Source organism: Molothrus ater, mitochondrion, assembly GCF_012460135.2.
Source record: "Molothrus ater mitochondrion, complete genome".
Lineage (NCBI taxonomy): Eukaryota > Metazoa > Chordata > Aves > Passeriformes > Icteridae > Molothrus > Molothrus ater.
The window spans coordinates 1-16,758 of NC_051468.1; the positions used below are offsets into that span (position 1 = coordinate 1).

The window sequence follows — 16,758 nt, forward strand, 5'->3', positions numbered from 1 at the left end:
GTCCTTGTAGCTTATAAAAAGCATGACACTGAAGATGTCAAGATGGCTGCCACACACACCCAAGGACAAAAGACTTAGTCCTAACCTTACTGTTAGTTTTTGCTAGGTATATACATGCAAGTATCCGCGCTCCGGTGTAGATGCCCTGGACACCTAAATCAGGCAGATAGGAGCGGGTATCAGGCTCACCACTAACCGTAGCCCAAGACGCCTTGCAATTGCCACACCCCCACGGGTAATCAGCAGTAGTTAATATTAAGCAATGAGTGCAAACTTGACTTAGCCATAGCAAATCCAGGGTTGGTAAATCCTGTGCCAGCCACCGCGGTCATACAGGAGACCCAAATTAACTTTATAACGGCGTAAAGAGTGGTCACATGTTATCCAAGTAGCTAAGACTAAAAAGCAACTAAGCTGTCACAAGCCCAAGATGCCAATAAAACCTCCACATCAAAGAAGCTCTTAGAACAACGATCAATTGAACTCCACGAAAGCCAGGGCCCAAACTGGGATTAGATACCCCACTATGCCTGGCCCTAAATCTTGATGCTTACACCTACTAAAGCATCCGCCCGAGAACTACGAGCACTAACGCTTAAAACTCTAAGGACTTGGCGGTGCCCCAAACCCACCTAGAGGAGCCTGTTCTATAATCGATGATCCACGATAGACCTGACCATTCCTTGCCAAAACAGCCTACATACCGCCGTCGCCAGCTCACCTACACTGAAAGCCCAACAGTGAACGCAATAGCCTCACCACGCTAATAAGACAGGTCAAGGTATAGCCTATGGAATGGTAGTAATGGGCTACATTTTCTAAGCTAGAACACAACGGCAAAGGGGTATGAAACAACCCCTAGAAGGCGGATTTAGCAGTAAAGTGGGACAATCGAGCCCTCTTTAAACCGGCCCTGGGACACGTACATACCGCCCGTCACCCTCCTCGCAGGCGCCCCCTACCCCCCCCATAAATTAATAAGTTACCCAGCCGAAGATGAGGTAAGTCGTAACAAGGTAAGTGTACCGGAAGGTGCACTTAGACTACCAAGACGTAGCTTAAACAAAAGCATTCAGCTTACACCTGAAAAATGTCTGCTAACACCAGATCGTCTTGATGCCAAACTCTAGCCCAATCGACATGACCTGGAATAACAAAGCTACTCCCCAAACCCAACCAAAGCATTTATTAGTCCCAGTATAGGCGATAGAAAAGACACCATTGGAGCGATAGAGACTACGTACCGTAAGGGAAAGATGAAATAGCAATGAAAACTAAGCTATAAACAGCAAAGATCAACCCTTGTACCTTTTGCATCATGGTCTAGCAAGAAAAACCAAGCAAAATGAATTTAAGTTTGCCACCCCGAAACCCAAGCGAGCTACTTGCGAGCAGCTATTATTGAGCGAACCCGTCTCTGTGGCAAAAGAGTGGGATGACTTGCTAGTAGAGGTGAAAAGCCAATCGAGCTGGGTGATAGCTGGTTGCCTGTGAAACGAATCTAAGTTCACTCTTAATTCTTCTCCAAGGAAAACCCACAAACCCTAATGAAGTGAATTAAGGGCTATTTAAAGGAGGTACAGCTCCTTTAAAAAAGAATACAATCTCCACGAGCGGATAAATATAACCCCCAACTGAATTGTGGGCCCTCAAGCAGCCACCAACAAAGAGTGCGTTAAAGCTCTACACTACAAAAATATAATAACCCCATGACTCCCTCCCCATTAACAGGCTAACCTATATCTAAATAGGAGAATTAATGCTAGAATGAGTAACCAGGGTCCTCCCTCTACGACGCAAGCTTACATCCGTACATTATTAACAAACCCCCAATATACGACAAATCAAACAAGCACAGTATTAAATGTATTGTTAACCCGACAGAGGAGCGTCCATTAAGAAAGATTAAAACCTGTAAAAGGAACTAGGCAAACCCGTCAAGGCCCGACTGTTTACCAAAAACATAGCCTTCAGCAAACCTAAAACAAGTATTGAAGGTGATGCCTGCCCGGTGACTCGCGTTAAACGGCCGCGGTATCCTAACCGTGCAAAGGTAGCGCAATCAATTGTCCCATAAATCGAGACTAGTATGAATGGCTAAACGAGGTCTTAACTGTCTCTTACAGGCAATCGGTGAAATTGATCTCCCTGTACAAAAGCAGGGATAAACCCATAAGACGAGAAGACCCTGTGGAACTTTAAAACCAGCAACCACCTTAAATCACATATCCACCCACTGGGTTCACTGACACATAAGACCCTGGTCTGCGTTTTTCGGTTGGGGCGACCTTGGAGCAAAACAAAACCTCCAAAAATTAGACCATCCCTCTAGACTGAGAGCAACCCCTCAACGTGCTAATAGCACCCAGACCCAATACAATTGATCAATGGACCAAGCTACCCCAGGGATAACAGCGCAATCTCCCCCGAGAGTCCGTATCGACGGGGAGGTTTACGACCTCGATGTTGGATCAGGACATCCTAGTGGTGCAGCCGCTACTAAGGGTTCGTTTGTTCAACGATTAACAGTCCTACGTGATCTGAGTTCAGACCGGAGTAATCCAGGTCGGTTTCTATCTATGATGAACTCTTCCCAGTACGAAAGGATAGGAAAAGTGAGGCCAATACCACAAGCAAGCCTTCGCCTTAAGTAATGAAACCAACTTAATTACAAAAGGCTATCACACCACCCCACGTCCAAGAAAAGGACCAGCTAGCGTGGCAGAGCTCGGAAAATGCAAAAGGCTTAAGTCCTTTAATTCAGAGGTTCAAATCCTCTCCCTAGCTTATATCCACATGACCAACTACCCACTCCTAATTAACTTTATCATAGCCCTCTCCTACGCCCTACCGATCCTAATCGCAGTAGCCTTTCTTACGCTAGTAGAGCGCAAAATCCTAAGTTACATGCAAGGCCGAAAAGGCCCAAACATCGTCGGCCCATTTGGACTGCTCCAACCCCTGGCAGATGGTATCAAACTGTTCATCAAAGAACCCATCCGACCGTCAACGTCTTCCCCAATCTTATTCATTGCAACCCCAATCCTAGCTCTACTCCTGGCTATCTCAATCTGAACCCCATTACCCCTTCCATTCTCTTTAGCAGACCTCAACCTGGGACTGCTTTTCCTACTAGCCATATCAAGCCTAGCAGTATACTCCATTCTATGGTCAGGCTGAGCCTCAAACTCCAAATACGCCCTAATTGGAGCACTACGGGCGGTAGCCCAGACAATCTCCTACGAGGTGACCTTAGCTATTATTCTCCTCTCCGTTGTACTTCTTAGCGGCAACTACACTCTGAGCACTCTAGCAATTACCCAAGAGCCCTTATACCTCATTTTCTCATGCTGACCCCTCGCCATAATATGATACGTCTCCACACTAGCCGAAACCAACCGTGCCCCTTTTGACCTAACGGAAGGAGAATCCGAACTGGTATCCGGATTCAACGTGGAGTACGCAGCAGGTCCCTTCGCACTCTTCTTTTTAGCCGAATACGCCAACATTATACTCATAAACACATTAACAACAATCCTGTTCTTTAACCCAAGTCTATTTGACCCTCCTCAAGAACTATTCCCAGTCATTCTAGCCACAAAAGTCTTACTTTTATCGGCAGGGTTCCTATGAATTCGTGCCTCCTACCCACGATTCCGATACGACCAATTAATGCACTTACTATGAAAAAACTTCTTACCACTAACATTAGCCCTATGTCTTTGACACACCAGCATACCAATTTGCTACGCGGGCCTGCCCCCATACCTAAGGCCTTGTTGGAAATGTGCCTGAACGCTAAGGGTCACTATGATAAAGTGAACATGGAGGTATACCAGCCCTCTCATTTCCTAATAGTTAGAAAAGCAGGAATCGAACCTACACTAGAGAAATCAAAATCCTCCATACTCCCTTTATATTACTTTCTAGTAGGGTCAGCTAAACAAGCTATCGGGCCCATACCCCGAAAATGATGGTTCAACTCCTTCCCCTGCTAATGAACCCCCAAGCAAGCCTTATCTTTGCCACTAGCCTACTTCTAGGAACAACTATCACCATCTCAAGTAACCACTGAATTATGGCCTGAACTGGACTTGAAATCAATACACTTGCTATCCTCCCATTAATCTCAAAATCCCACCACCCACGAGCCATTGAAGCCGCCACTAAATACTTCCTAACCCAAGCAGCTGCTTCCGCCCTAGTATTGTTCTCCAGCATAACCAATGCGTGGCACACTGGACAATGAGACATCACTCAACTCACCCATCCAACATCCTGCTTAATCCTCACTTCAGCAATCGCAATAAAACTAGGATTAGTGCCATTCCACTTCTGATTCCCAGAAGTACTCCAAGGCTCCCCCCTTACCACCGGCCTACTCCTATCTACTATCATAAAACTTCCCCCAATCACGTTACTCTACATAACCTCCCCATCACTAAACCCCACACTCTTAACCACCCTGGCTATCCTCTCCGCGGCCCTCGGAGGCTGAATAGGTCTCAACCAGACACAAATCCGAAAAATCCTGGCCTTTTCTTCCATCTCCCACCTGGGCTGAATGGCAATCATTATCATCTACAACCCAAAACTCACACTCCTCAACTTCTACCTGTACGCTGTAATAACCACAACCGTCTTCCTCACACTAAACACAATTAAAGTACTAAAACTGTCCACCCTAATAACCGCATGAACTAAAACCCCATCCTTAAACGCAATACTACTTCTAACCCTACTCTCCCTTGCAGGGCTCCCTCCCATAACAGGATTCCTACCCAAATGACTCATCATCCAAGAACTAACTAAACAAGAAATAGCCCCAGCAGCAACACTCATCTCCCTCATCTCCCTACTAAGCCTATTCTTCTACCTACGACTAGCGTACTGTACAACCATCACACTCCCACCACACACTACAAACCACATAAAACAATGACGCACTAACAAACCAACCAACGTCACAATTGCCATCCTAACCACCATGTCCGTCATACTCCTCCCTATCTCTCCTATAATCCTCACTATTGTCTAAGAAACTTAGGATTACCTAAACCGAAGGCCTTCAAAGCCTTAAACAAGAGTTAAACCCTCTTAGTTTCTGTTAAAGTCCGCAGGCCATTACCCTGCATCCCCTAAATGCAACTCAGGTGCTTTAATTAAGCTAGGACCTTCAAATATTCTAGACAGATGGGCTTCGATCCCATGATACTATAGTTAACAGCTATATGCCCTAACCAACAGGCCTCTGCCTAAGGCCCCGGTGCATAATTAACGCACATCAATGAGTTTGCAACTCACTATGAACTTCACTACAGAGCCGATAAGAAGAGGAATTGAACCTCTGTAAAAAGGACTACAGCCTAACGCTTAAACACTCAGCCATCTTACCTGTGACATTTATCAACCGATGACTATTTTCAACTAACCACAAAGACATTGGGACCCTATACCTAATTTTCGGTGCATGAGCCGGAATGGTAGGTACCGCTCTAAGCCTCCTCATTCGAGCAGAACTAGGCCAACCTGGAGCCCTTCTAGGAGACGATCAAGTCTACAACGTAGTTGTCACGGCCCATGCTTTCGTAATAATCTTCTTCATAGTTATACCAATTATGATCGGAGGGTTCGGAAACTGATTAGTACCCCTAATAATCGGAGCCCCAGATATGGCATTCCCACGAATAAACAACATAAGCTTCTGACTACTTCCCCCATCCTTCCTCCTCCTCCTAGCATCTTCCACGGTTGAGGCAGGCGTAGGCACAGGCTGAACAGTATACCCCCCACTAGCGGGCAATCTAGCTCACGCCGGAGCCTCAGTCGACCTCGCAATTTTCTCACTGCATCTAGCCGGTATCTCTTCGATCCTAGGAGCAATCAACTTTATTACAACAGCAGTCAACATAAAACCACCCGCCCTGTCACAATACCAAACCCCCCTATTCGTTTGATCCGTCCTAATCACTGCAGTACTATTACTTCTATCCCTCCCAGTCCTTGCCGCAGGAATTACAATGCTTCTCACAGACCGCAACCTTAACACCACATTCTTTGATCCTGCTGGAGGAGGAGACCCTGTACTGTACCAACACCTGTTCTGATTCTTCGGTCACCCAGAAGTCTATATCCTAATCCTACCAGGATTCGGGATTATCTCCCACGTCGTAGCCTACTACGCAGGCAAAAAAGAACCATTCGGCTACATAGGAATGGTATGAGCAATACTATCTATCGGATTCCTAGGCTTTATCGTCTGAGCCCACCACATATTCACAGTAGGAATAGACGTTGACACCCGAGCATACTTCACATCCGCCACTATAATCATTGCTATCCCAACTGGAATCAAAGTATTCAGCTGACTAGCTACCCTCCATGGAGGTACAATCAAATGAGACCCCCCAATACTATGAGCCCTAGGATTCATCTTCCTATTCACTATCGGAGGACTTACAGGAATCGTCCTAGCAAACTCTTCACTAGACATTGCCCTGCACGACACCTACTACGTAGTAGCCCACTTCCACTACGTACTATCCATAGGAGCAGTATTTGCAATCCTAGCAGGATTCACCCACTGATTCCCCCTATTCACCGGATATACACTCCATTCAACATGAGCTAAAACACATTTCGGCGTAATATTCGTAGGTGTAAATCTAACTTTCTTCCCCCAACATTTCCTAGGTCTAGCAGGCATGCCACGACGATACTCAGACTACCCAGACGCTTATACATTATGAAACACCATTTCCTCAGTGGGCTCACTCATCTCCCTAACAGCCGTAATCATACTAGTATTCATCATCTGAGAGGCCTTCGCATCAAAACGTAAAGTCCTACAACCAGAACTAACAAGCACTAACGTCGAGTGAATCCACGGCTGCCCACCCCCATTCCACACCTTCGAAGAACCCGCCTTCGTCCAAGTCCAAGAAAGGAAGGAGTCGAACCCCCATATGTTGGTTTCAAGCCAACCGCATAAACCACTTATGCTTCTTTCTCATAAAGAGATGTTAGTAAAATAATTACATAGCCTTGTCAAGACTAAATTGCAGGTGAAAACCCAGCACATCTCTACCCAAACATGGCCAACCACTCACAACTTAACTTCCAAGACGCCGCCTCACCCATTATAGAAGAACTAATAGGATTTCACGACCACGCCCTAATAATTGCACTAGCAATCTGCAGCCTAGTCCTCTACCTGTTAACCCACACTCTCACAGAAAAACTGTCATCAAGTACAGTCAACGCACAAGTAATCGAGCTAGTGTGAACAATTCTCCCTGCCCTAGTTCTAGTCACACTTGCCCTACCATCTTTACGAATTCTCTACATAATGGATGAACTCAACGAACCAGACCTAACCCTAAAAGCCATCGGCCACCAATGATATTGAACCTACGAATACACCGATCTCAAAGACCTAACATTCGACTCCTACATAATCCAAACAACAGACCTACCCCTAGGCCACTTCCGCCTACTAGAAGTTGACCATCGCGTTATCGTCCCCATAACCTCTACCATCCGAGTCATCGTCACCGCCGACGACGTACTCCACTCATGGGCTGTCCCAAGCCTAGGCGTAAAAACCGACGCAATCCCAGGACGTCTTAACCAAACCTCCTTCCTTGCCTCCCGACCAGGTGTGTTCTACGGACAATGCTCAGAAATTTGCGGAGCCAACCACAGCTTCATACCAATCGTAGTAGAATCCATCCCACTCGCCGACTTCGAAAACTGATCCTCTCTAATACCATCCTAATCATTAAGAAGCTATGAATCAGCATTAGCCTTTTAAGCTAAAGACAGAGGGGGTCCCCCTCCTTAATGGTATGCCTCAACTAAACCCCAACCCCTGATTTTTTATCATGCTCACTTCATGACTCACTTTCTCCCTAATTATCCAACCCAAACTCCTGTCATTCGTATCAATAAACCCCCCATCTAGCAAACCGCCTGCCGTCCCAAGTACTACACCCTGAACCTGACCATGAACCTAAGCTTCTTCGACCAATTCTCAAGCCCATCCTTCCTAGGAATCCCACTAATCCTAATTTCAATAACATTCCCAGCCCTTCTCCTACCGTCTCTCGACAACCGATGAATCACCAACCGACTATCAACCCTCCAACTTTGATTCGTCAACCTAGTCACAAAACAGCTAATAATACCCCTAGACAAAAAAGGACATAAATGAGCCCTAATCTTAACATCCCTAATAATCTTCCTCCTCCTCATTAATCTCTTAGGTCTACTGCCATACACATTCACCCCAACTACCCAACTATCTATAAACTTAGCCCTGGCCTTCCCCTTATGACTAGCTACCCTCCTAACAGGACTGCGAAACCAACCCTCCGCCTCACTAAGCCACCTCCTACCAGAAGGCACACCCACCCCACTAATCCCAGCCCTCATCCTAATCGAAACAACAAGCCTTCTAATCCGCCCATTAGCACTAGGCGTACGCCTAACAGCTAACCTCACAGCAGGTCACCTCCTCATCCAACTCATCTCTACAGCCACAACAGCCCTATTCTCCACAATACCGCTAGTTTCACTTCTAACCTTCGTAGTCCTCTTCCTACTAACAATTCTAGAAGTAGCAGTAGCGATAATCCAAGCCTACGTCTTCGTACTCCTATTAAGCCTCTACCTCCAAGAAAACATTTAATCCTAAATGGCACACCAAGCACATTCCTACCACATAGTCGACCCCAGCCCATGACCCATTCTAGGAGCAGCCGCTGCTCTCCTCACTACCTCAGGACTAACAATATGATTCCACTACAATTCCCCTCGACTCCTTATCCTAGGCCTACTATCAACCATTCTTGTCATATTCCAATGATGACGCGACATCGTGCGAGAAAGCACGTTCCAAGGCCACCACACTCCAACCGTCCAAAAAGGATTACGATACGGAATAGCCCTATTCATCACATCAGAAGCCTTCTTCTTCCTAGGCTTTTTCTGAGCTTTCTTCCACTCAAGCCTAGCTCCCACACCAGAACTAGGAGGACAATGACCGCCCGTCGGAATTAAACCTCTCAACCCCATAGAAGTTCCACTCCTAAATACTGCCATCCTCCTAGCCTCAGGAGTCACTGTCACATGAGCCCACCACAGCATCACAGAAGCTAACCGAAAACAAGCAATCCAAGCCCTATCCCTGACAGTCCTCCTAGGCTTCTACTTCACCGCTCTACAAGCCATAGAATACTACGAAGCACCTTTCTCTATCGCCGACGGAGTCTATGGCTCAACATTCTTTGTCGCTACCGGATTTCATGGCCTACATGTAATTATCGGCTCTACATTCCTACTAGTATGCCTCTTACGCCTAATCAAATACCACTTCACATCAAACCACCACTTTGGATTTGAAGCAGCCGCCTGATATTGACACTTCGTAGACGTCGTATGATTATTCCTCTACATCTCTATCTACTGATGAGGATCTTACTCTTCTAGTATATTGATTACAATCGACTTCCAATCCTTAGAATCTGGTTTAAACCCAGAGAAGAGTAATAAACATAATCTTATTCATACTAACCCTGTCACTAACCTTAAGCATCCTCCTAACCATACTAAACTTCTGACTCGCCCAAATGATCCCAGACTCAGAAAAATTATCCCCATACGAATGCGGATTCGACCCACTAGGCTCCGCTCGACTCCCCTTCTCAATCCGATTCTTCCTAGTAGCCATCCTATTCCTCCTATTTGACCTAGAAATCGCCCTACTTCTACCACTGCCCTGAGCCACCCAACTACAGTCCCCCACCACTACCCTAACCTGAACCGCCACACTCATCCTCCTGCTCACCTTAGGCCTAGTGTACGAATGAATTCAAGGCGGACTAGAATGAGCAGAATAACAGAAAGTTAGTCTAACTAAGACGGTTGATTTCGACTCAACAAATTATAGCTACCACCCTATAACTTTCTTTATGTCTTACCTCCACCTAAGCTTCTACTCAGCCTTTACCCTAAGCAGCCTAGGCCTAGCCTTCCACCGAACCCACTTAATCTCCGCCCTACTATGTTTAGAGAGCATAATACTATCCATGTATGTTGCCCTAGCCATATGACCCATCCAAACCCAATCATCAGTATCCACAATCCTACCTATCCTTATACTAACATTCTCCGCCTGCGAAGCAGGCACAGGCCTAGCACTACTAGTAGCCTCAACCCGTACCCACGGATCCGACCATCTACACAACTTTAACCTCCTACAATGCTAAAAATCATCATCCCAACCACAACACTCCTCCCCCTAGCCCTCCTCTCCCCACGTAAACACCTATGAACTAACATCACACTATATAGCCTACTTATCGCCACTATCAGCCTCCAATGACTTACGCCCACATACTACCCAAACAAAAGTCTAACCCCCTGAACATCAATCGACCAAATCTCCTCCCCCTTACTAGTCCTCTCATGCTGACTCCTCCCCCTTATAATCATAGCAAGCCAAAACCATCTAGAACAAGAACCCATCAACCGCAAACGAATCTTCGCCTCAACACTAATCTTAGCCCAACTGTCCATCCTACTAGCCTTCTCAGCTTCCGAACTAATACTCTTCTACATCGCATTTGAAGCCACCCTCATCCCCACCCTAATCCTCATCACACGATGAGGTAGCCAACCAGAACGCCTAAACGCTGGCATTTACCTCCTATTCTACACCCTCGCCAGCTCACTCCCGCTATTAATCGCTATCCTACACCTACAAAACCAAATCGGTTCCCTCTACCTGCCAATGCTCAAACTCTCACACCCAACACTAAACTCTTCTTGATCCAACCTAGCCGCAAGCTTAGCCCTCCTACTGGCCTTCATAGTCAAAGCCCCCCTATACGGCTTACACCTATGATTGCCCAAAGCCCACGTAGAAGCCCCAATTGCTGGCTCAATGCTACTAGCAGCCCTACTCCTGAAACTCGGAGGTTACGGAATTATACGAATCACAATCCTAGTAAACCCATCATCAAACAACCTCCACTACCCATTCATTACCCTAGCCCTATGAGGAGCAGTAATAACTAGCGCCATCTGCTTACGCCAAATTGATCTAAAATCACTAATCGCTTACTCATCTGTCAGCCACATAGGACTGGTCGTAGCCGCAACCATGATCCAAACCCAATGAGCATTCTCGGGAGCAATAATCTTAATAATCTCACACGGCCTAACCTCCTCAATACTATTCTGCCTAGCCAACACCAACTACGAACGAACCCACAGTCGAATCCTACTACTCACACGAGGATTACAACCCCTCCTGCCACTCATAGCCACCTGATGACTTCTAGCCAACCTAACAAACATAGCCCTCCCCCCAACAACAAACCTCATAGCAGAACTAACCATCGTAGTAGCACTTTTCAACTGATCCGCCCTAACAATCATTCTAACAGGAACTGCCATCTTACTTACCGCCTCATACACCTTATACATGCTAATAATAACACAACGAGGCACCCTCCCGTCGCACATTACCTCAATCCAAAACTCTTCCACACGAGAGCACCTCCTCATAGCCCTACACATAATCCCTATAACTCTCCTAATCTTTAAACCCGAACTGATCTCCGGCATCCCTATATGCAAGTATAGTTTCAACCAAAACATTAGACCGTGACTCTAAAAATAGAAGTTAAACCCTTCTTACCTGCCGAGGAGAGGTAAAGCCAGCGAGAACTGCTAACTCTTGCATCTGAGTATAAAACCTCAGTCTCCTTACTTTCAAAGGATAATAGTAATCCAATGGTCTTAGGAACCACTCATCTTGGTGCAAATCCAAGTGAAAGTAATGGATCTCTCACTAGTCCTAAACACATTTATACTACTGACCCTAACAACCCTTTCCACCCCCATCCTACTCCCACTACTATCCGACAGCTTCAAAAACACTCCCAACACAATCACGAACACAGTCAAAACTTCATTCCTAATCAGCCTGATCCCCATAACAATTTTCATCTATTCAGGGACAGAAGGCCTCACCTCCCTCTGAGAATGAAAATTCATCATAACCTTCAAAATCCCAATCAGCCTGAAAATAGACTTCTACACACTCACCTTCTTCCCCATCGCACTATTCGTATCCTGATCCATCCTACAATTCGCAACATGATACATAGCCTCAGACCCTTACATCACAAAATTCTTCACCTACCTCCTATTCTTCCTAATTGCCATACTCATCCTAATCATTGCCAACAACCTATTTGTCCTATTCATCGGCTGAGAGGGAGTCGGAATTATGTCCTTCCTTCTAATCAGCTGATGACATGGCCGAGCAGAAGCTAACACTGCCGCCCTGCAAGCCGTCCTCTACAACCGAATTGGCGACATCGGCCTTATCCTCTGCATAGCATGACTAGCCTCCACCACAAACACCTGAGAGATTCAACAACTCCCTACCCCCTCTCAAACCCCCACATTACCCCTACTAGGCCTTATCCTAGCTGCAACCGGGAAATCCGCCCAATTTGGCCTGCACCCATGACTCCCGGCTGCAATAGAAGGACCAACCCCCGTATCCGCCCTACTCCATTCGAGCACAATAGTAGTAGCAGGGATCTTCCTACTAATCCGAACCCATCCCCTATTCAACAACAACCAAACCGCCCTAACCCTGTGCCTCTGCCTAGGAGCCCTCTCTACCCTATTCGCAGCCACATGCGCCCTAACCCAGAACGACATCAAAAAAATCATTGCCTTCTCCACTTCCAGCCAACTAGGCCTAATAATAGTTACAATCGGATTAAACCTACCCGAACTAGCCTTCCTCCACATCTCTACCCATGCCTTTTTCAAAGCCATGCTCTTCCTATGCTCGGGATCTATCATTCACAGTCTAAATGGTGAACAAGACATCCGAAAAATAGGAGGACTCCAAAAAATACTCCCAACAACAACCACATGCCTCACAATCGGCAACCTCGCCCTAATAGGAACACCATTCCTAGCAGGATTCTACTCAAAAGACCAAATTATCGAGAGCTTAAACACATCCTATCTAAACACCTGAGCCTTAGTCCTAACCCTCCTAGCCACATCATTCACCGCAGTATACACAATCCGCATAACCGTACTAGTACAGACCGGTTTCGTTCGAATTCCTCCCTTGACCCCAATAAACGAAAACAACCCCGCAGTAATCTCCCCCATCACCCGCCTTGCACTAGGGAGCATCCTAGCAGGCTTCCTCATTACCTCATTCATCATCCCGACAAAAACCCCCCCAATAACTATACCACTCCACATCAAAATAACCGCCCTAATCGTAACAGCCCTAGGAATCGCCCTAGCCCTAGAAATTTCAAAAATAGCCCAAACACTCATTCTCACAAAACAAACCACCTTCTCCAACTTCTCAACCTCTCTAGGATACTTCAACCCCCTAGCCCACCGCCTAAGCATAACTAACTTCCTCAAAGGAGGACAGAACATTGCCTCCCACTTAATCGACTTATCCTGATACAAAATACTAGGCCCAGAAGGACTGGCCAGCCTACAACTAATAGCAACCAAAACTGCCACTACCCTCCACTCAGGCCTAATCAAAGCCTACCTAGGATCATTCGCCCTATCCATTCTCATCATCCTCATATCCACACTCAGAAACAATCAATGGCCCTCAACCTTCGTAAAAATCACCAAATCCTCAAAATCATCAACGACGCCCTAATCGATCTCCCAGCACCATCAAACATCTCAACATGATGAAACTTTGGATCCCTACTAGGCCTTTGCTTAATTACTCAAATTATTACAGGCCTCCTACTAGCAATACACTACACAGCAGACACCAGCCTCGCCTTCTCCTCCGTAGCCCACATATGCCGAGACGTACAATTCGGCTGACTCATCCGCAACCTCCACGCAAACGGAGCCTCCTTCTTCTTCATCTGCATCTACCTACACATTGGCCGAGGACTCTACTACGGCTCATACCTAAACAAAGAAACCTGAAACGTCGGAGTCATTCTCCTCCTGGCCCTAATAGCAACCGCCTTTGTCGGATACGTCCTACCTTGAGGACAAATATCATTCTGAGGCGCTACCGTAATCACAAACCTATTCTCAGCCATCCCATACATCGGACAAACCCTAGTAGAATGAGCCTGAGGAGGATTCTCCGTTGACAACCCCACACTAACCCGATTCTTCGCCCTCCACTTCCTCCTTCCATTCGTCATCGTAGGCCTCACCCTAGTTCACCTAACCTTCCTCCACGAAACAGGCTCAAACAATCCACTAGGCATCCCATCAGACTGCGACAAAATCCCCTTCCACCCATACTACACCATCAAAGACATCCTAGGATTCGTCCTAATACTTTCCCTGCTCGTCTCACTAGCCCTATTCTCCCCCAACCTCCTAGGAGACCCAGAAAACTTCACCCCAGCCAACCCCCTAGTCACTCCCCCACACATCAAACCAGAATGATACTTCCTATTTGCCTACGCCATCCTTCGATCCATTCCAAACAAACTAGGAGGAGTACTAGCCCTAGCCGCCTCAATCCTAGTCCTATTCCTAGTCCCACTACTCCACACATCAAAATTACGATCAATGACCTTCCGCCCTCTATCCCAAATACTATTCTGAGCCCTAGTCGCCAACATCCTTATCCTAACCTGAGTGGGCAGCCAACCAGTAGAACACCCATTCATTATCATCGGCCAACTAGCCTCACTCTCATACTTCACAATCATCCTAATCCTATTCCCCCTCGCGGCTATCTTAGAGAACAAAATACTCAAACTCTAATATACTCTAATAGTTTATAAAAACATTGGTCTTGTAAGCCAAAGATTGAAGATTAAACCCCTTCTTAGAGTTACCCACATCAGGAAGAAAGGACTCAAACCCTCCTCTCCAACTCCCAAAGCTGGCATTTTCAACTAAACTACTTCCTGACCCCCCACTAAACAGCCCGAATCGCCCCCCGAGATAACCCCCGCACAAGCTCCAATACCACAAATAAAGTTAACAGCAACCCTCACCCCCCAATTAAAAGCAACCCAACCCCATCCGAATACAACACAGCCACACCACTAAAATCCAACCGAACTGACAACAGACCCCCATTATTCACCGTCCCCTCCTCCACCAACAACCCCAACACTCCCCCCACAACAAGTCCCACTACTACAACCAACCCCATCCCAAAACCATAACCAACAACACCCCAACTGCCCCAAGCCTCCGGATAAGGATCCGCCGCTAACGACACCGAATAAACAAACACCACCAGCATCCCCCCTAAATAAACCATAACAAGCACCAAAGAAACAAAAGAAACCCCCAAACTCACCAATCAACCACACCCCGCAACCGCCGCCACAACTAACCCTAACACCCCATAATAAGGGGAAGGGTTAGACGCAACCGCCAACCCCCCTAGAACAAAACACACCCCTAGAAATAGAACAAACTCTATCATAAATTCCCGCTCGGCCTTTCTCCAAGATCTACGGCCTGAAAAGCCGCTGTTATAAAATTTAACTACAGGAACGCCTAGATCATCCCCCCCCCCTCCCCCCCCAGTACATTTTCTTCTTTATTTCCAGGGTATGTATAGAATGCATTACACTCTTTGCCCCATCAGACAGCTCATGAAATGTAGGATAATCCACATTACACGTCATGCTCTTCCATCATGAACCCAAACATTATCTCCAAAACAAGCCCTATTCGGTCATACACCCCACCAGGCACATCCTTGTTTCAGGTACCATAGAGCCCAAGTGTTCCTACCTACAGCCAAGCAGCAAGCGTCACCCAGAGACCAGTAACTTATCAGCTATACTTACAACCCAACCAAGCGAACGAGGAATATCCTAGTACACCTTTGAATTCCCCTAGTCTACAGGATTCGCCCACCTCCTAGGTAATATCCTTCTCCAACAGCCTTCAAGAACACCCAAGCCAGAGAGCATGGTTATCTATTGATCGCGCTTCTCACGAGAACCGAGCTACTCAACGTTATATATGCATTTCAAGTTATTGCACTGCAGGCGCATACATCTCCTAAACTTGCTCTTTTGCGCTAGTGGTTGTAACTTCAGGAACATAAACTCCTCCAATCCTTCTCACTTGCTCTTCACAGATACAAGTGGTCGGTTGAATATTCCTCCCTACTCTCATTACCTCGGCATACCGACCTCCTACACTTGTTTTTTTTTAGCGTCTCTTCAATAAGCCCCTCAAGTGCAGAGCAGGTGTTATCTTCCTCTTGACATGTCCATCACATGACCGCCGAGCATATGAATCCCCTAACACCCAGAATGTCATGGTCTGACGGATAAGGTCGTCGCAAACTTGGCACTGATGCACTTTGACCCCATTCATGGAGGGCGCGCTACCTACCTCTAGACAACAGATAGTGTAATGGTTGCCGGACATATCAATTATTTTATCATTTACTAGGGACTGTCATTTAAATCCCATTTTACGCATCATTTTTTTTTTTTTATCTTGATTTTTATTTTTTTTCATCAAACAATAAACCCATAAATTCCTACATTATCCAAATCATTCGTCATCATCATACCCTTAACTAACTCACCTCTATACTTTCTGCTAACAAAAAAAACAACCAATCACCATCACTAACCACATAAAATTAACCCCTAAACCAGCCCCCCTCCAAAAACCAAACAAAAATACAAACCACAATAACAAACCACCAGTCAAACCCTAATACCCTAT

The 16,758-nt window shown here is 46.3% G+C and overlaps 13 protein-coding genes and 24 non-coding genes across 37 annotated transcripts; 28 read left to right on the forward strand and 9 right to left on the reverse strand. All coding sequences in view use genetic code 2, as the record gives it.

Moving 5' to 3' along the window:
* On the forward strand, positions 1-68 carry trnF(gaa). Its single transcript has one exon. It is a non-coding gene; the product is annotated as a tRNA-Phe (tRNA).
* I3J89_mgr02 lies at positions 68-1,048 on the forward strand. Its single transcript has one exon. It is a non-coding gene; the product is annotated as a 12S ribosomal RNA (ribosomal RNA).
* Positions 1,048-1,117, forward strand: trnV(uac). Its single transcript has one exon. It is a non-coding gene; the product is annotated as a tRNA-Val (tRNA).
* On the forward strand, positions 1,118-2,712 carry I3J89_mgr01. The gene has a single exon. It is a non-coding gene; the product is annotated as a 16S ribosomal RNA (ribosomal RNA).
* trnL(uaa) lies at positions 2,713-2,787 on the forward strand. Its single transcript has one exon. It is a non-coding gene; the product is annotated as a tRNA-Leu (tRNA).
* A 9-nt stretch (positions 2,788-2,796) lies between these two features.
* ND1 (NADH dehydrogenase subunit 1) lies at positions 2,797-3,774 on the forward strand. The gene has a single exon. The coding sequence runs from the start codon at positions 2,797-2,799 to the stop codon at positions 3,772-3,774; it is 978 nt and encodes a 325-aa protein (YP_009944831.1).
* Positions 3,775-3,781: 7 nt separating this feature from the next.
* On the forward strand, positions 3,782-3,853 carry trnI(gau). The gene has a single exon. It is a non-coding gene; the product is annotated as a tRNA-Ile (tRNA).
* Positions 3,854-3,858: 5 nt separating this feature from the next.
* Positions 3,859-3,929, reverse strand: trnQ(uug). The gene has a single exon. It is a non-coding gene; the product is annotated as a tRNA-Gln (tRNA).
* On the forward strand, positions 3,929-3,997 carry trnM(cau). The gene has a single exon. It is a non-coding gene; the product is annotated as a tRNA-Met (tRNA).
* ND2 (NADH dehydrogenase subunit 2) lies at positions 3,998-5,037 on the forward strand. Its single transcript has one exon. A coding segment is annotated over exon 1 (1,040 nt).
* trnW(uca) lies at positions 5,038-5,107 on the forward strand. The gene has a single exon. It is a non-coding gene; the product is annotated as a tRNA-Trp (tRNA).
* A 1-nt stretch (position 5,108) lies between these two features.
* On the reverse strand, positions 5,109-5,177 carry trnA(ugc). The gene has a single exon. It is a non-coding gene; the product is annotated as a tRNA-Ala (tRNA).
* An 8-nt stretch (positions 5,178-5,185) lies between these two features.
* Positions 5,186-5,258, reverse strand: trnN(guu). The gene has a single exon. It is a non-coding gene; the product is annotated as a tRNA-Asn (tRNA).
* On the reverse strand, positions 5,259-5,325 carry trnC(gca). Its single transcript has one exon. It is a non-coding gene; the product is annotated as a tRNA-Cys (tRNA).
* Positions 5,326-5,395, reverse strand: trnY(gua). Its single transcript has one exon. It is a non-coding gene; the product is annotated as a tRNA-Tyr (tRNA).
* Position 5,396: 1 nt separating this feature from the next.
* On the forward strand, positions 5,397-6,947 carry COX1 (cytochrome c oxidase subunit I). The gene has a single exon. The coding sequence runs from the start codon at positions 5,397-5,399 to the stop codon at positions 6,945-6,947; it is 1,551 nt and encodes a 516-aa protein (YP_009944833.1).
* trnS(uga) lies at positions 6,939-7,011 on the reverse strand. Its single transcript has one exon. It is a non-coding gene; the product is annotated as a tRNA-Ser (tRNA).
* Positions 7,012-7,016: 5 nt separating this feature from the next.
* trnD(guc) lies at positions 7,017-7,085 on the forward strand. Its single transcript has one exon. It is a non-coding gene; the product is annotated as a tRNA-Asp (tRNA).
* An 8-nt stretch (positions 7,086-7,093) lies between these two features.
* COX2 (cytochrome c oxidase subunit II) lies at positions 7,094-7,777 on the forward strand. Its single transcript has one exon. The coding sequence runs from the start codon at positions 7,094-7,096 to the stop codon at positions 7,775-7,777; it is 684 nt and encodes a 227-aa protein (YP_009944834.1).
* A 1-nt stretch (position 7,778) lies between these two features.
* trnK(uuu) lies at positions 7,779-7,846 on the forward strand. Its single transcript has one exon. It is a non-coding gene; the product is annotated as a tRNA-Lys (tRNA).
* A 1-nt stretch (position 7,847) lies between these two features.
* ATP8 (ATP synthase F0 subunit 8) lies at positions 7,848-8,015 on the forward strand. The gene has a single exon. The coding sequence runs from the start codon at positions 7,848-7,850 to the stop codon at positions 8,013-8,015; it is 168 nt and encodes a 55-aa protein (YP_009944835.1).
* ATP6 (ATP synthase F0 subunit 6) lies at positions 8,006-8,689 on the forward strand. Its single transcript has one exon. It carries the CDS (start codon positions 8,006-8,008, stop codon positions 8,687-8,689), a length of 684 nt encoding a protein of 227 aa, YP_009944836.1.
* Positions 8,690-8,695: 6 nt separating this feature from the next.
* Positions 8,696-9,480, forward strand: COX3 (cytochrome c oxidase subunit III). Its single transcript has one exon. A coding segment is annotated over exon 1 (785 nt).
* Positions 9,480-9,548, forward strand: trnG(ucc). Its single transcript has one exon. It is a non-coding gene; the product is annotated as a tRNA-Gly (tRNA).
* Positions 9,549-9,899, forward strand: ND3 (NADH dehydrogenase subunit 3). Its single transcript has one exon. It carries the CDS (start codon positions 9,549-9,551, stop codon positions 9,897-9,899), a length of 351 nt encoding a protein of 116 aa, YP_009944838.1.
* A 1-nt stretch (position 9,900) lies between these two features.
* trnR(ucg) lies at positions 9,901-9,970 on the forward strand. Its single transcript has one exon. It is a non-coding gene; the product is annotated as a tRNA-Arg (tRNA).
* Position 9,971: 1 nt separating this feature from the next.
* Positions 9,972-10,268, forward strand: ND4L (NADH dehydrogenase subunit 4L). Its single transcript has one exon. It carries the CDS (start codon positions 9,972-9,974, stop codon positions 10,266-10,268), a length of 297 nt encoding a protein of 98 aa, YP_009944839.1.
* ND4 (NADH dehydrogenase subunit 4) lies at positions 10,262-11,639 on the forward strand. The gene has a single exon. A coding segment is annotated over exon 1 (1,378 nt).
* trnH(gug) lies at positions 11,640-11,709 on the forward strand. Its single transcript has one exon. It is a non-coding gene; the product is annotated as a tRNA-His (tRNA).
* On the forward strand, positions 11,710-11,775 carry trnS(gcu). Its single transcript has one exon. It is a non-coding gene; the product is annotated as a tRNA-Ser (tRNA).
* Positions 11,775-11,845, forward strand: trnL(uag). Its single transcript has one exon. It is a non-coding gene; the product is annotated as a tRNA-Leu (tRNA).
* ND5 (NADH dehydrogenase subunit 5) lies at positions 11,846-13,663 on the forward strand. The gene has a single exon. The coding sequence runs from the start codon at positions 11,846-11,848 to the stop codon at positions 13,661-13,663; it is 1,818 nt and encodes a 605-aa protein (YP_009944841.1).
* Positions 13,664-13,671: 8 nt separating this feature from the next.
* CYTB (cytochrome b) lies at positions 13,672-14,814 on the forward strand. Its single transcript has one exon. The coding sequence runs from the start codon at positions 13,672-13,674 to the stop codon at positions 14,812-14,814; it is 1,143 nt and encodes a 380-aa protein (YP_009944842.1).
* A 3-nt stretch (positions 14,815-14,817) lies between these two features.
* trnT(ugu) lies at positions 14,818-14,886 on the forward strand. The gene has a single exon. It is a non-coding gene; the product is annotated as a tRNA-Thr (tRNA).
* Positions 14,887-14,893: 7 nt separating this feature from the next.
* Positions 14,894-14,963, reverse strand: trnP(ugg). The gene has a single exon. It is a non-coding gene; the product is annotated as a tRNA-Pro (tRNA).
* Positions 14,964-14,971: 8 nt separating this feature from the next.
* On the reverse strand, positions 14,972-15,490 carry ND6 (NADH dehydrogenase subunit 6). The gene has a single exon. The coding sequence runs from the start codon at positions 15,488-15,490 to the stop codon at positions 14,972-14,974; it is 519 nt and encodes a 172-aa protein (YP_009944843.1).
* A 1-nt stretch (position 15,491) lies between these two features.
* On the reverse strand, positions 15,492-15,562 carry trnE(uuc). Its single transcript has one exon. It is a non-coding gene; the product is annotated as a tRNA-Glu (tRNA).
* Positions 15,563-16,758: the final 1,196 nt, after the last annotated feature.